General features: G+C 32.5%; 1 protein-coding gene across 1 annotated transcript; it reads right to left on the reverse strand.

Moving 5' to 3' along the window:
* Nucleotides 1-1,026: 1,026 nt before the first annotated feature.
* Nucleotides 1,027-9,353, reverse strand: LOC127723082 (uncharacterized). The gene is made up of 5 exons (XM_052229517.1): nt 8,844-9,353; nt 7,385-7,660; nt 5,671-6,003; nt 2,969-3,304; nt 1,027-1,979 (listed from the first exon to the last, which is right to left on the reverse strand). The coding sequence occupies exons 1-5, from the start codon at nt 9,040-9,042 to the stop codon at nt 1,177-1,179; spliced, it is 1,947 nt and encodes a 648-aa protein (XP_052085477.1). The 5' UTR covers nt 9,043-9,353; the 3' UTR covers nt 1,027-1,176.
* Nucleotides 9,354-16,907: the final 7,554 nt, after the last annotated feature.

Below are 16,907 nucleotides of genomic sequence, written 5' to 3' on the forward strand. Positions count from 1 at the left end.
GACGTTTTCCTTAAATGTACTTTGATTCATATATACGGAAATATGTGGTATGAGCAACTTACAAATTTGGTATAATTATCGTTAAAACTGCAATACATAATTTTGTTTGTTGTTTTTCTTTATGTGTCGATTAATTACAACTCCATAGCATAAAGGTGTCTTTTAATTTTAATTGTTCCATTCAAGTCTTTTCTGTCCCGATCATTATAAATTCAACGCATTTCATTCCCAAAATTCATGGTATCATAAAAAATGAATGAACTAATTCTATGGGCATGATAATGGGCATCAAACGTTCATATTATGTTCTTCTATCATTCGTGACAATTGGTGATGAAGGACATCAGTAAACATGCCGTTACTTTGATATTTTTGTTGTATTTTATGTGCGTGTGGTGATTTCAATCAAATTGGTACAACATATCCTTTTTTTCACTTCAAGCATAAATCCACTAAATAGAATACAGCCCATTGTTTATTATATATCTTTGACCCTATCTGGCTCTGGGTGTATTAGGAGAATATTATATATGAAAGCATCAACATTGCAGCATTTCATTTATTTGCAACAATTTGTGAACAGGTACTTTACAAAAAAAATCTTAATTCTATCTAGTTTATAATTGAAAAAAAAAGACAAAATAACAAATTTAAAGATTTTTTTTATTCAGAAAAAACCAATTGGTTAAATCAAATGTAATACAACGAAAATAAATCTGAAGGAATCTACTTTCCTGTAAAATTCAAAATAGAAAACATATAATTCACACAATATAAAATAAAAGATTTACTGTATTTGAAATAAACCTGTATTAACCTCGATGCTAAACAAAATAAGAAAAAAAGGATATGTTGAAGGATTGTCAATGGGATAGCTATTAATACAATGATGTAAACAAATATGAGTCACCGTAAGGCTAGCAGTGATTAACACAATATATACATAATAGTTAGTCATAAAGACTTAATTTTAAATCGTAATTATTCATAATAAGAGTACAATTATCTTAATTTTTCTTTTGACTGAAGTCATTTTAAAGAAACTATATCATATATATTGTACACTTAATAGAATTTGAATTCCTTATTTTTGATTTTAAATACTTGTGTATTGGTGTTCTTGATGATAATCAATTTAGAAAATCGCTTTGGACGAATGAAATTCATTTTTTACAATTACAATCGAAGATTGACATAGTCGCGATTATTTCTAGATAGTTCCGCAGTGTCAGATAATGAGCTATCATTATCAATTGTCTCGGACTGCTTGGTTAGATAACTATACTTATGACTGTCCTGTTCTTCTCGTATTACTATTTGGTATGGGTTTTCGTATCCTTCATCGATATCTAAACCCACTAGTGTTGTACCACTTGATTCAATTCTTGATTCGTCACTGCTTGATGAAATTGTTGTTGTTCTGTTACTGTTTGACGAATGCTCATATTGATGTCTTCCACTTTGAAATTCCTGGGATGATTCACCTGACGGATCAATATCGTAGCTTCCGTTAATGTGAACAATATCCTCCGTAGCTAACACAGGCGACACATTACTTGTTGCTCCAAACATATTGTTTGGATGCAATGCATTAACCTGATATTCTTGAACGGATAATCGTGAAGATGTATTAAAAGTACGGTCCATAGAAAGTTGATTGTTCAAATTTGCTGTTCTTGATTCTGGTTGAGGACTACGAATCCTTCTGAATTGCTGGATCCGTTCTGGTTGCTCAGTAGCTAACTGACTAATGTTGGCAGCTTGATAGGAAATGGTTCCTATTTCATCGTACATGTCTTCAAGCAAGGACACTGGTACATTACTTCGCCTGGTTCGTTTTGTTCTCTGTCGGACACAAATGCAGATGTGATTCACGACTATATAGACCAACAAACAGGTGGCTATGGTGCTAATTGTTATAAATCGAGTTATTTCCTTAAAGTTGTCGTTATTGTTTATTTCGTTCCATTTTTGAGATTCTAAAAAACAAATAGAACAACATTTGAAACAGAAATTTTTTTAACGACTTATTTTGATAGATAATTTCATTATGACATTAGTATAAGCATTTTAAATATAGATTTGCGAGAAAAAACTTCTTTGGTGACCTTTCGAAAAGAAAACAATAACTGATGAACAAAATGTAAGTTTTTAACTATGATATTGAAACTCGGCAGAGCTACAATGTGTTCATGACAATCCTCTGAATTATTTAAACTTCGTTCGAGACTAGACATATTAGTCACTAAAGACGACCTTTCAATACACAAAAATAACTCCATTAAATGATAATGGCGAGATCAGCCATACGAAATCCTGGAACTGGGATGTGTTTCTGTTTATTACAGCCTCATCAACGGGAATATTCAACATCTAAAGAGATATGGTAACAATCATGTGCAGATTGTTTAGGCGCTCAATCCTTCAAAAACTATCACTTTTATTGTATTTTAAATTTTCTGTTATAATGTTCATGTACATATTTCTTATATACCTATATTCTGGATTACTTTTGGTATGAAATAAACTATCATTAAAACAATCAAAAGATATTAATACTCGGGTAAAAAATGACAATTTTGTCAAATTTCATTAAATACTTTTCTAGATGAGGAGTTGCCCCTTAGATGGCTTTGGGGGTATTTGTATCGGTTATAACAAGGAATGCATTTTGCAATTATTGACAAAAATTAAACGTTAGATACATTTGTTAACAACTTAACATACAGTATGTTTTGTTCTCTTTAACACAGCATATATAGAAAACCATATCATATATTTTCATTCATTGGCTTTGTTCATTTTTGAAGGCCTTACACTGAGCCTTACATTGACCTCTAGTTGCTTAAATCCGTTGGACTCTGTTGAATTGTTGTCTTTAAATCATACCGCACCTCCTTTGTTATATTACATAGAGTGTAACTGAAAGATCTGCAATTACTAAAACAATTTGTTAAAGTTATATTACCAACTGCTATGATTTCAAATCTGTAAGAAGCTACTCCCAATTTATTTTCTGCCCATATTTTATACACGCAGAAGTCTTTACTGTTCAAAATGTTTGTTTCAATTGTAATTTCATATCCACTGATATTTCCTTTGTTTCCAGAAGCCGTATACGACAAATTTGTGTTTGAAATCCTGAACTCATGTTTTGTTCCACTTTGGTTACGATCAGTTCCGACGCTTTTAATCCATATGTCATCTACCAGAGGATCACTGTATAGGAGAAATGTCAGTGTTAAATGTTCACCAAGCTTACCATGCTTGACATTTCTGTTTTCAGGTACAAATATTGGCGCACCTGCAATAAAATTGAACATGCTCAAGGTTTTGTTTTAGAATTGCTACATGAAAGGATGAAATGATAAACACTATTGGTGATAAATTTAATGATTATTGGAAAGAGGAAAACACATTTAACTAGAGGCTCACCTGATTCTACTTTGGTTTTGAAAATCATATAAAAATAGATTTAAATCATAACAGATACCCTAATAATGATTGAGGCCAAATTTGGTTTAATGTTGGCCCCGTAATTAATAAAAAATCTTGGGGGTATGTATTTCCAAAAGGGTCTTATGTTAAACTAAGTCCCCTGCTGGTGGCCATATTGGATGATGGTTCGGCTACAAAGTAACAACACTTAGTCAGCAGCTCATTAGGAACATTCATGCCATGTTTGGTTTCATTCTATTCAGCGGTTCTCTAGAAGAAAATATTTGTATGTATTTCCCATAGGGTCCTATGTTAAACTTACTCCCCCTGCTGGCAGCCATCTTGGATGACAAATCAGCTACAAAGTAACAACACTGGGTCATTACCTCTAAAGAAACATTCATACCATGTTTGGTTTCAATCCATTAAGCGGTTTTTCTAGAAGAAGACATTTGTATATATTTCCCATAGGGTCCTTTGTTAAACTAAGTCCCCCCACTGGCAGCCATCTTGGTTTATGAATTTGCTACAAAGTAACAACACTTGGTCAGCACCTCATAAGGAACATTCATGCCATGTTTGGTTTCATTCCATTAAGTGGTTCTTCAAAAGAAGACTTTTGTATGTATTTTACATAGGGTCCTTTGTTAAACTAAGTTCCCCTTTGGTAGCCTTTATAGGAACTTTATATGATTGGAAACTTATATCCTATACATTTGGTGCGATTGAAGCGTTTTTCTCGATTTATCTTCAAAAGGAACACTCAATCCAAAATTAGAAAATCTCTAATGTACTACTTGAAAACGCGAGGAACTGTGCAACCAAATTGGTGCAAAATGAATAGATAGATCAATCTAGGGTCAGCTTTACCTAAGTGAGATGGAATCATAGTTTCTCAATAATTTCTGTAGTTAGCCAGGGAGAATCTAAAAAGATATGTTATAAATTATGTAAACACCAAAACACTGGCTACAGAACTGATGAAACCTTTCATGTACTGTTCTAGAACCAAACAGACTGCCAAGGATGCGGAGAAAAAGTTTTTTACACTTTGATACAAATTGCAGTTAAATGAATCCATTTTTTTCTAATAATGTCATAATTTTTATGAAAATGGTTAAATATGGTTAATCATGGGAATACAGTTATACATTTATGCTTGAACTTATCAATTTTAATCTTTTTCTGTCCCTTCGGAAGGCTTGGACAAGTAGAAGAATGATTCTTTTTATGTAACATAACGGATATGACGAAATCATGAAATGTGCGATAACACCAACCGCGCGGACACAGGGGATACTATTAATTATGATTTGGAAAAGAAAGAGATATTCAAAACATTGATTATTTCTGTCTGCAAGTTTCTGGATATTTCAATTTTCATTTTCATTTTATGAGCAGAACATAATAGTAAATATGCCATACATTTTTACAGTGAGATGGGAAAAATTAGTAAACTAATAATAGGAGGGCTTATTTTAATGACCAAAATATACACATGTACCAACAGATAATGTCAGCGATGCTTTTATTATGTTTACTATAGACATATTAGGCATTTTGAGGTTCAAGAAGACAGAAGATATATTAAACAAAATTCAATCTTGATTGCATAACTTCATTTCTGGAACTCCATACATAACTGTTCCATCCTGGATTATCTCTTATATCGTGCTTCACTAATTGTTTCATTGCATATCGTTTTCCGAATACGTGTTTTAAACAGGGACTAATTGCACTGTTAGAGCACCTAGTTTATTTTGAATGTTTTGTGAGGTACATGTTGCTACATTTACCTGTATCAAATATCAATTTAGAATTCTATGAGTTAAATTTCCTAAATTGGTCAAATCTAATCTCAATATCAAATTTACTGCAGAAATAGCAATAGCAATATTTCTTATGTTAATCAACCTAAAACTTTATATATCAATTTGGTGTATCTAAATCACTTTTACTGGAATGCCTTAAGGCAACAATGAAGAAAAAAGATATGAAGGATTCTAAAATACTTGAGGAGCTATATGAATTGTATGAAATGCCAAATTAACCTTAGGTCAACTATTTCTCGTTGAGTTGGACTTGCGTATTGACATTTCACTTAAATTGACCGTTTGGTACTTATGTTTGAAATTTTCTCAGGTATGGTTGTTCAAATCATTAAAAATACATCCCAGGTCAAACAAATCAATGACTTCATTATTTCAAATTACATCTTTAGGATTATCTTACCAACAGCTTGGATATTGAAACTAAAAGAATCTTCTCCTTGTCCATTTTTTGTCCATATTTTGTACATTTCATATTCATTGCTGAACATTTTGAAATCAAATGCAATTTGATTGCCTTTGATATTTCCTCTGTTTTTAAATTCCGAGTAAGACAGCTCAATTTCAGAAATTCTAAAATCATGTATTGTTTCATTTATCGTATATCGAGCAGCGACAGCTTCAATCCATATTTCGTCTACAATAGGGTTACTGAATATGAGAAATGTCACTGTAATAGGCTGATACAGTTCGACAAACTTAACATTTCTGTTTTCGGGAACAAATAGAGGTGGACCTGTAAATCAAAACAGCAGAATTTAATCGTCGAAATTAGGGGGATGGAATACAATAATTTTCAACGTCTGTATTATAATCAGAAAAGCAAGCAGAAAAGGACACATGTTTTCAAAATGAACGATATTTTGTATAAACCATGAGCAATGGGTTATATTTATTATGTACAGCACCACAAATATGTCAAAATAAACCGTGTATTATTACGCCAAACTTATTTTATTCTTGTTGTCGAAATGGAACATTTAGAATTGCTCAATAATTTAAAGTGTTCGTACATCTATAAAAAGAACACTTGGACAATCCTTAAATTTCCATATATCAGTACTAACTGGAAGATTAAAAAACGAATTTGGAACAGTTATATTTACTTTAATAGCTAGACAACTTGAAAAGAAGTCAATATAAAATGTAGGTCATTTCTTAACATTGATACAAAAATTGAAAAAAGAAAAGTGAAAGTTTTACAGAATATTGTTTTATTTTATACAAAATGCATATTCAAACAGTGCATATTTAAACATCTTGTTCGATTTATCGTCAAAGAAAGTAAACAAAACTTATTTCATTACCATTGTAGCATTTCTAATATTGTTTTCAAAATTGTAACTTGAAATCCATTGAAAAATTTCACATTACCACTTAAAATTTCATCGCAAAAATAAAAAGACTCAAAAGTACAGCAGTTTTTATATTTTTGAATTTCTCAATAAAAATTTGAAATGTTACATCATGGTGTTTTCTTCATTTTTCCAAAATTTTCACAGATATGATAATGTTCTTTTTAGTTCTAGCTTAACAAAACACAGTTGTATGCAAAATCTTACAAAAATAGGTGACATTATCTATTTTGCTGTGACGTGAAGTACACACTTTAATAATATCATAGGCTGACAGACCAATACTCCTCAAAATCATTTTTTCTAATATTGGATAAACATTGTTTTTGTTATCATTAATCAAATATAGATTTATATCTCAAAGCATTATGATCTTTCAAATTAAAAGGCAAAATTTCTTACAATGTGCTACACATTTGAATTAATTTTCACTCTTATATTGTGTCATTGACATAATATTTGTTGCTATAAGTATAAGTATGTCATTTCCATTTTATTACTTTTCGAATGACAGTAGTCAAACTCTGTTGAAAGTTCACCATCAAGATTAGTGAACTCTGAACTTATACATGATGTTAGATGGGTGACATTCAAGATGACGTTCAAAATTTTTAGGTTGTACTACAGCAGGAGAAAAGGAGGACTACCCGACAAGGCATTCTTTCTCTAACTAGAGGTGACCCTTATAGCACGTTTGAATGTATGAATATCGGGGTAGAAAAATAAAAAAACGTCTTCCTGTAAACCGTGTAGTTGTCTCACCTTCATAATTGAAACTTGTAAAACCTTTTTGAAACTTGCTACCATTCGTATCAGGTATACCGTTGCTAACAGTGCAAACATATATACCGCTAATCTGATATCGTTGTGGAAGTGTCTGAAGAATCAATGTCCCATTTCCTAAGCCGTTTATGAAACGAATGTGTTCTCCTAGTTCTGATTGATGTTCCCATCTGTAAAATGTGTACGTGTCCGGGAAACCGTCAGGAAAACAGTCAATTCTATTTACTCCGATTAACAGTTCTACATCAGGTGAATCTACAATGCAATTACATTCATAAAGTGCAGACATAAAGTTAATAAGTGAAGAAAATTTCCATCTATATATAAGTATGTCTAGGAATAAAATGCAAATCAAGAGGTTTTAAAATGAAACATCATTGAGATATATTCAAACACATACATGTAACGTATTAGAGTGGGCGTTACTTCGTCAGAGTAAGAACTGTCAAAAAAGAAGGTAGATATAATGGAGCAATTACAACAATTATCAGTGGAAGAATGATAACCAATTTATGGGAACCGCTCCATCCCTCCCCCTTTCCCCGAAAAAAATTACAAATATCAGTAAAAGACACTAATTGTAGTGGTTAAGATTTATAATAAAAACAACAAGCGTCGGGGTTTTATATTCCTGTTCGACAATTACACAAGCCGCTTTTCACATGAACGTCACAAATCCGACCGTATTACTTTTTATACCTCTTGTCTTGACAATAACTGTTTCTATAACAGTATCTATTTCTCTATTATAGTTTCAAGGATTGACTTAGCCAAGAACGACCAAAATGGTACAAATCATCTCTAAAGAACCAATACTTCTATCAGGAATCAACTAAATATTTCCAATTATTTGTACATCTTGTCCGGCTGTTCATTATCGCTGTTTACGATTTATCTATATCCATTTAGTTTTTTAACGTACTATCCAATATCGTTAAAACATTAGTATCATTTAGTGACATTATCTCGTTTTAAAAGTGGTCTGACAATTTTTATACTTCCCAAATGTTGCTATTTTCTTAAAAACAAATTTAGGCAAAAATGATCGTTGATGACAGTTTCATTAAGATTCTTTCCTTTAAACATTTTGTGTGCTTGACTTTTCAATACACATAATATCAAATTGGATATTCAGTTATATCATCTAATCATCCTGGAAATCACACATATGAATCTAAACTGAAAAAATTATATCTCGAGCGTTCCTTACACAATAGTTAGAAAACATATGCGCAGGGAGCATTGACATTGAATTTTACCATTATGAATAAATTTAAAGTATGCCATCCCTTAAAAATGCAAAAGAACGAAATGAATTTTCTACAAGCTTTAAGCTTTTAAAGGTAAGTGTAATTATCAAATAAATCAGTTGTTACATCGTTTAATACAATTAGGGATAATATATCAATGTATTTAGACTATTGCATATGATACTTACAGTTGACTAGCACATTAACCCTGACATATAACCAGTTTGGTTTACTCTTACATACAAACTCTTTGGATTTATCTTGTCTATCCGGTGTGAAAGAGAAAGTCACCATGTTACTGTTACTTTCTGTTAATATGATTAAGTTTTCTTCTATTAACATCTTCTGGACGTCGTATCCTGTTATAGTAGCACATGATATATTCATAGTCTTTCCTTCTTGTCCATATATGATATTGTCGTCGTTCTGGTCAAGAAATCGTATTGCTACAAATTTCAAGAATGAGAATATTTATTTTACTATTAATGTTACTCAAATGTCAACGCTTTCTGTTTTATCTCTGCCCTTTCCAGAAGAACATATCCCCAAAAGTTTAATGTCTTGTATTGACTCAATAATTGGTTTCTTTTTCAATATGTACATTCAATCAACCAATCATATCTTGTTTTCGTGATGAAGGTCAATTCGGAAAGTGTTAATTTCTGTTAATTTGTTTTGAAGTTTTCAATGTTCCTGAAATAGAATCATCCTAGGATAAGTTATGGGGGTTTGCATATTCAAGAACTTTTAATATCACATGAAGAGAAGAAACAGTCTGCGTTAGTATCATTCAAAAAATAAAACTGTATATTCTGGTGTATGTCGTTTTCTCACTGTACTATTTGACTTTTTAGTTATGACTAAATAACATTTTTTTTTGTTAGATTTGACGATTGAAGTGTTAAATAAAAAAGTATAACAAAAAATACCGAACTCCAAGGTAAATTAAAAAAGTGGAAGTCAATACAAACTGACAAAATCATCTGTTAGACTTAATCACCCAACGGAACGAATGGTAAACAAATGTCATATTCCTGATTTCCGCAGAAAATAGTGGGTTAAACCTGGTTTTATTGCCGACGCAAAACTTCCACTTGTATGACAGTTGATTATAGTTCCGCCCAAGTTCATAGGACTTTTTGCACGTTGAAATCTTCTTCCGAAAAATAAATTTATTGATGATTGATATATCATTAGTTGCTGATTTTACATCACACAATAGGCAGACCCAGGACCGACTATATGAACCCTGTGTGATCAATACTACAGCGGCACGATCTTTTCATCCAGGATCCCAAAGAAATGCACCTCCAAAATGACAATGTAAACAATTAAAACTTGATGTATTGAACAGTATTTGTTCTCAGTGCTTCATTTCAACTTTCATGTGTGCTTTTTTAAGCAATTTAATATTAATCAAGTACGGTTGATGTCTGTCTATTTACTGTTTTTACCTGAATTGAATTTTTAGTTGACATAAATGAATGAATGTGTTCCATGTATTTTGTTATAGTAATAACTACTTTTCATTCTTTTTTGATCGAGAATCTATATACACTTATATATGTATCAGTTTGTTGAAGATTCATTTCAGAATAATCAAACTCTTGAATTTTAACTTCTCTTTTCTTTATATTTTTGCACCCCGTATTTCTTTATTCTTAATATTTTTGTATTATTCGTGCATTTTTAAATATAAAAATCAATTACGACCGCAGACTTGTCACACAGACAATATTTCTATAACTTGCTTATGTCCGTTAATTACATTGTAGGACTAGCTAAAATAGTACACATCTGCATACAAGCAATGAAAGAAAATGTATAAGGATATCTTATTTTAAACCAACAGATGTGCTTTATCTCTTTATCTAATTATTTGGGGGTGTAATTTTAATCATGACCATATGATATTAATTAAGTGTTTCAAAGAAGTCGAAAGCAATAGTGTGCCGGAATGTTTACGATTTTTTTAGACTTATTATTAAAGAGATAAACAACCAGCCTCTTCTCATTGCTTATTTAAGTTAACTGCTGACTATTTGTCAGCACAATTAAAAATACATGTATTTCATAAACCTGTTTCCAATTTGTTTTTTTGCTTAAGTTCTTTGAAGTAGCATATGTAATGCCTTTTAACATATTTTATGAAATCATATCAAACATTTTAATCCAATTATCTTAACACGTGCATCTATTCGAAGTACCGCCTACTGGATTGAGTGACAGTTTATTTGATTAACTGATTAAATATAAATATTGTATCTTGGAGAATTCTTACAGTTGTTATAAGCATGTCTTAGTAGTTACTTATTAAAGTGGTTTAAATTTCATTGAAGTCTACTCTGAACAGTTTCCATGAAAGTAAAGCTTGTTCTGGTACGAAGACACTGTGTAACTTAAGCGGGCGAAGGAAGTGGTGTATGGAAACTCGCCAGGTTGATGTGGAAATTATTCCTTTTCAGAATTATCAGACTTATTATCCAGGGGTTGGGTTTAAAGGGTTAGCGTTTAGCTTAGAAGAATTCGCATCCACATTCAAGAGTGTGACGTCATTAATAGTGTCCACCTCAGATGGTATCCTTGTCAACACTAGGGTGTGGTGTCCGCGTCCCGATTTAAGGCTCAAATATGGATTCGGCGTCCCGATTTCAAGGTCACATGGTCCAACTCTAAAGTATGGTGTTCGCGTCCCGATTTTAGTGTCAAATGTGGCGTCGGCGTCCGCGTCCAGGTTTTAGGCCCAATTATGGCGTCGGCGTCCGCGTCCAGGTTTTAGGCCCAATTATGGCGTCGACGTCCCGATGTCAGGTTGTATATGGTCCAACCCTAAGATATGGTGTTCGCGTCCCGATTTCAGGGAGTTATATGGCGTCGGCGTCTAAGCACAAATATAGCGTCGGCGTCCGGCGTCCGAGGTTTGAGGCTTGTACTGTCCGGACTATACTACTTGTGTACTGCAATTCCAAAAAATGAGAACTGTTTTCGTAGAATATTATTTATTTCAGAGCAAACACTTAAGGCACTCGACTTTTGGTATTCAGTTCAGTTTAACATGTGGGAATTAGACGCCGTCATTAAGTGATGTGCTATTTGTGCTCAAATGTTAATGCAAGGGTATATACGTCATCTGAACAATGATTTTAACATCCAAGTACTGGACATTGTGAAGATAAAATGAAAATAAGTTTTTCTTTACAGCCATCTGTTCAGCTTAAAAGAAAGGCTTTCATGTAGCTTTAGATGAGATTTTATATCAGTTCACAGCTTTTGCAAAATCAGAACAAGTAGTAAGGTCTTAAATATATTGTATTGAATTGAAAACTCAAGACATATCTACTGGTGAGGACATCATAACATAATCCATTGAATCACTAATCGGTATATACCTTAATATTTCTGAGGGAAAATCATCAAAAATCTACAATTTGTGAAAAACATAAGAAAGAGGTAATGCATACCTATTGTTGAAGGCCGTAATATAACCTACGGTTGCTTTCGTCCACGTTATTTGTTCTTTTGACGATAGTTGTCGTACAACATTTCCTTATTTTGATACAAGTTTTTTCTATACTACTTTTTTAACACTTCATTTTGTAGTGTGCACTTCTTTTTGGCAGTTCTGTAAGTTTAACTATTATTTTATCTCGTTCTTTGTTTCAAATACTTACATTTATTTGAATACAAATTGGCAAATTATGTCAATAGTACTATCTGCAGATCAACAACGTCCCTATAATCCCTTTCTCCTTTTCTCGAATGTAACCTACCAAATTAGATCTATCACCGTGTTTGTACTTAGATGAGCAACACAACGGTCGACACATGTGGAGCAGGAGCTGGACACAAGAGTTCTATTGAGAGCTCCTCCCCCTAAATATCCTTAACCATCATTAACCGCCACAGCATGCAATAAATAAATAGTCTGCGTCCTATGCATGAAGAAGAGTAACACATGCGGTAGGAACGTCAACGTTGAAAATCTGAAATTTATCGGTGACGTCGAAGTATTGTTACGTTTCTAACGTCTTGGCAATTTTGAAATTTGGTCTTGGCATTGTAAGGGTTAAAGGACAATGAATTGAATTTACATCGACAAATTAAAGACAAAGTTCTAAGTTTTGGCTTCAGAACTTTTTCATAGACTGCCAAAATATTAGAAATAAAAAAAACATTTTGCTTTACTTCTAGTTGTTGTTTTTCTAATAAGTGTAACGTTGTTATGTACGTGACGTCATAGTCAAATCAACTACTTTCAATTTAGAATCTAACAGTTAAAGACAATAATGATGGAACATTCAGTATAATACATTAAATAACACATAGCTGAGAGGGTGACAGATTCTCGGTTTTCTTTATTTTCTTTAAACATATAAACTTTAAAGATAAGACTTTATTATTTGTTGGTCTGTCATAAAATCCGATGAATTTGTTCAATCTCTGAACAATCTTCTTGTGAACTCTTGCTGTTGTACACGTTTTTTCAGTTGTACATTAGTAACAACACCATTTTATTCGATTATTAACGAGTGAATGTGCAGCTAAGAGTAGTCGGGACCACAAAAAAATATCAAGAGAAGCTATTGCGAATTGTTCTTGGTACACCTCTAAGTCGCTAAGTTTGTTTTAAGAAAACTTAATAACTGACCAAAATTTAAGAATGATTTTGTGTAATCGGAATTAGTAAGATCGCTTTAAGGTAGACTTAAGAATCGTTCTTAAATCATGCACTTTTACAAAACATTAAGGGCTGTCAATCATTCTAAGATAGGTCTGAGGTTGGGTCTTGTTACACTCTTAAATCGTAAGACGCTCTTTAGACGTTCGTAAGACAGTAGACCGCTTCTTGTTACCGGTCCCTGAAGAACCTGAGATCACCCCTGTTTAAGTGGGGTTCGTGTTGCTCAGTCTTTCGTAACTGTCTATGTTGTGTTTTGTATACTGTTGTTTTTCTTGTTTTTTGTTTTTTGTTTTTTGTTTTTTTTTTTCATGGTATTGTCAGTTCGTTTTCGACTTATGAGTTTAAGAGAGAGGCGAAAGATACCAGAGGGACATTCAAACTCATAAGTTGAAAATAAACTGACAACGTCATGGCTAAAAAAGAAAAAGACAAACAGACAGACAATAGTACACAAAACACAACATAGAAAACTAAAGACTGAGCAACATGAACCCACCAAAAAAATGGGGTTGATCTCAGGTGCTCCAGTAGGGTAAGCAGATCCTGTTCCACATGTGGCACCCGTCATGTTGCTCAAGTTAGTACAACGGTAATAAGTCTAATTCGGTAGATCACATTCGGGAAAAGGGGACGGGATTGTAGTTACGACATTAGGAACATATTCGTTATATCTGTGGAACGGATATTTCATAACGGACAACCAACTCGTGATGGCGTCTGTAAAACTTACGAAGGGATAATTTAACTTCACCACTTGGAAATATCTTTTTAGTATCTTCCTTTTCTCTTTTAAAATAACGCACAGATTGAAATTTCCTTTATCGTGTTCTATAACAATGAATGTGCAGTTGTCGTTATTAGCATAAGTACTTACGGGATACCCGGAACTCCATTGGGACATCTACAGAGCATGTATAATAGCCAATATCAGTTGTTGAAACATTTGTTATCCTCAGTTGAAATTCATAACCATTATCAACGGAAGGATATTCATATTCCTTTGACCAGAGAGATACATTAAATGTAAACGTTAGATCTATTGTTGACCCTTTCATTCTATAAATCTCGTCATCTGTCTTAAGTAGTGTGTCTGCAATTGAATATCAATGATCAATAGAAACATAATTTGGCAATTAGCAGAGGAGAATTAACTTACTAGCATTCAATATTTTTTAAGAGATCTAATATGTTTAAATACAACGCTTTACACATTTCCTTAATTGGCAACAAGTGAAATGTCTTGGCAGAACCGTGTTTACAACTGACTACAGAATGTCTATAAGATAACTGAGAAACTTAACTTTATTAGTTTTGTCCCATTTGATATCAGATTGCTATTTAACTTTTATTCCCTTGCGTAACAGATAGTTCTGTTGATCGTAGTTTATTCATTATTTCGCGGTAAAATTACTTTTGCTTTTTGGTACAGTAGCATTACTTTTTCTCAAGTTTATTTATATGTTCTACCATCATACCTAATTAACTCTAACAGCGTCTTACCATTGTCAATCAGTTTTCTCGTTTGATCCTTTGTTTGCCTTAGGTAAAAACTTCCTAGTTGTTGCGGTGCCTGAATACTTACCATTGTCAATCAGTTTTCTCGTTTGATCCTTTGTTAACCTTAGGTAAAAACTTCCTAGTTGTTGTGGTGCCTGAATAGTCATTGTTGTTATCTCCCTTGTAATGATTTGATATTTTCTAAGTGTATCTACTACTTCACTCTCTGAATTTATATCTATGGAGTTGAATTTACATTTGATAGATTGCTCTGAATCACTGACATTAATTTGTAAGTATGATCCTGGTGTGGTATACACTAGTCTTCTCCAACCTCTTCTCCCTGGAAGGCAAAGTCCACCTGAAATAATGTAACAGCAATAACTAGTTACATGGCATACACAAATAAATATCACATGCTACTTATAGATTTATTTATTCATACAACTACTTTGTTAATAAAATATTAAAAGCTGAGTATCCGTCGTGTATGTAAATGAACTTTTGAAAAAATAGAGTTTTTTTTTAGAGATTTGCAGAATATTGAATATTTCTTAAATATGAATAGGCAAACCAACTTATATAATTATCACGGTTGTTGAAGTATCAGTCCCCTTTGGTTCCACAGAACAGGTATACAGTATATTATATTATAAACCTGATAATGAATGAAATTATAAACATTCTAAGATTGCATAAGGTCATGATTCAATGTAACGTGAAGTTTGTAATTGTTGCCTTTTTTAACAATCGATAAAGGATGAATCGAGTAGGATATATTCATTTCTGCCACTTTAAACACAATGATCTTGATTTTCAAACATCATTAACCCATATGTTATCAGTATATTAAAATCAAACTTAATATTATTTTTATATACTTATGCACATTCATTTCTCTGCAATCTGTCGATACCTTTATCTTGGCATGGCACAAGGTCAATGACATGTTTTTTCTTCTAAATGTTAATGGCGTCTTTACACTAATTCCATTGGGTGTTGGGTGTTGGATGTGTACTGATTGATATTTTAGTCTCAGACGCATGATTCTTTTATTAGTTGTTATTGGCTTTGAACTAGCTGCCAGTAACTGCGAGTATGTCTTTTTGTTGGGGGGATGTATAAGTACTCTGTCACGTCCACTCTGTATCTTTGTTAGATGTATTTCTGCTTTGTATCTTTGAATAAGTTAAGCTATTTTCAACTGATTTTAATAGTTTGTTCTAATGTTGTACTGTTACACCATTGTCCCAGGTTAGTGGAGTGTTGGCGCCTTCAAACTTGTTTAATCCCGCCACATTCTGATTGTACCTGTCACAAGTCAGGAGCCTGTAATTCAGTGGTTTTCGTTTGTTGCTGTATATCATATTTGTTTTTCGTTCATTGTTTTGTACATAAATCAGGCCCGTTAGTTTTCTCGTTTGAATTGTTTTACATTTGTCATTCAGGGCCTTTTATAGCTGACTATGTGGTATGAGTTTTACTCATTGTTGAAGGCCGTCAGGTGACCTTTAGTTGTTAATTTCTGTGTCATTTGGTCTCTTGTGGAGAGTTGTCTTATTGGCAATCATACCACATCTTTTTTTATAGCATATTCAATGGATTTAGTAGGTTCGCACCGTGATGCGTGGCATATTGGGAGAAATCAAAAGAGTTTTGAAAACAGTCAGTGCTTTGAATATGGTAATCGTAATTCAATTTGAACTTACCATTCAGAAATATGAATAAAATAAGAAATATCTTTTTAGTACCCTGAAAGAACAAAGTTTTTCGAAGAATTGTAACGAAAATCAATTCTACAAAAATATACATCATTATTCTTAAAACTTGTCTGAGATAAATATTCTAGTTTTGGCCTTTTGGTTGTTTTTGGTTATTTGTTATTGTCTTCTTTTTTATTATAACATTTAACTATTTGATGCATTTGTGATTTTAGAATTAATCAGATATGAAATTAGCGAAAATAATAAAACATATAGTCATTGTCGTAATATAAATTCGTGAAACCGATTTCAAAATAAGTTTTTGCGACTCATTTTTGTAAGTACAGTAGAAAGAAAAACAACTACGGAGC

This window comes from Mytilus californianus, unplaced genomic scaffold (genome assembly GCF_021869535.1).
Source record: "Mytilus californianus isolate M0D057914Y unplaced genomic scaffold, xbMytCali1.0.p SCAF_13, whole genome shotgun sequence".
Classification (NCBI taxonomy): Eukaryota; Metazoa; Mollusca; class Bivalvia; order Mytilida; family Mytilidae; genus Mytilus; species Mytilus californianus.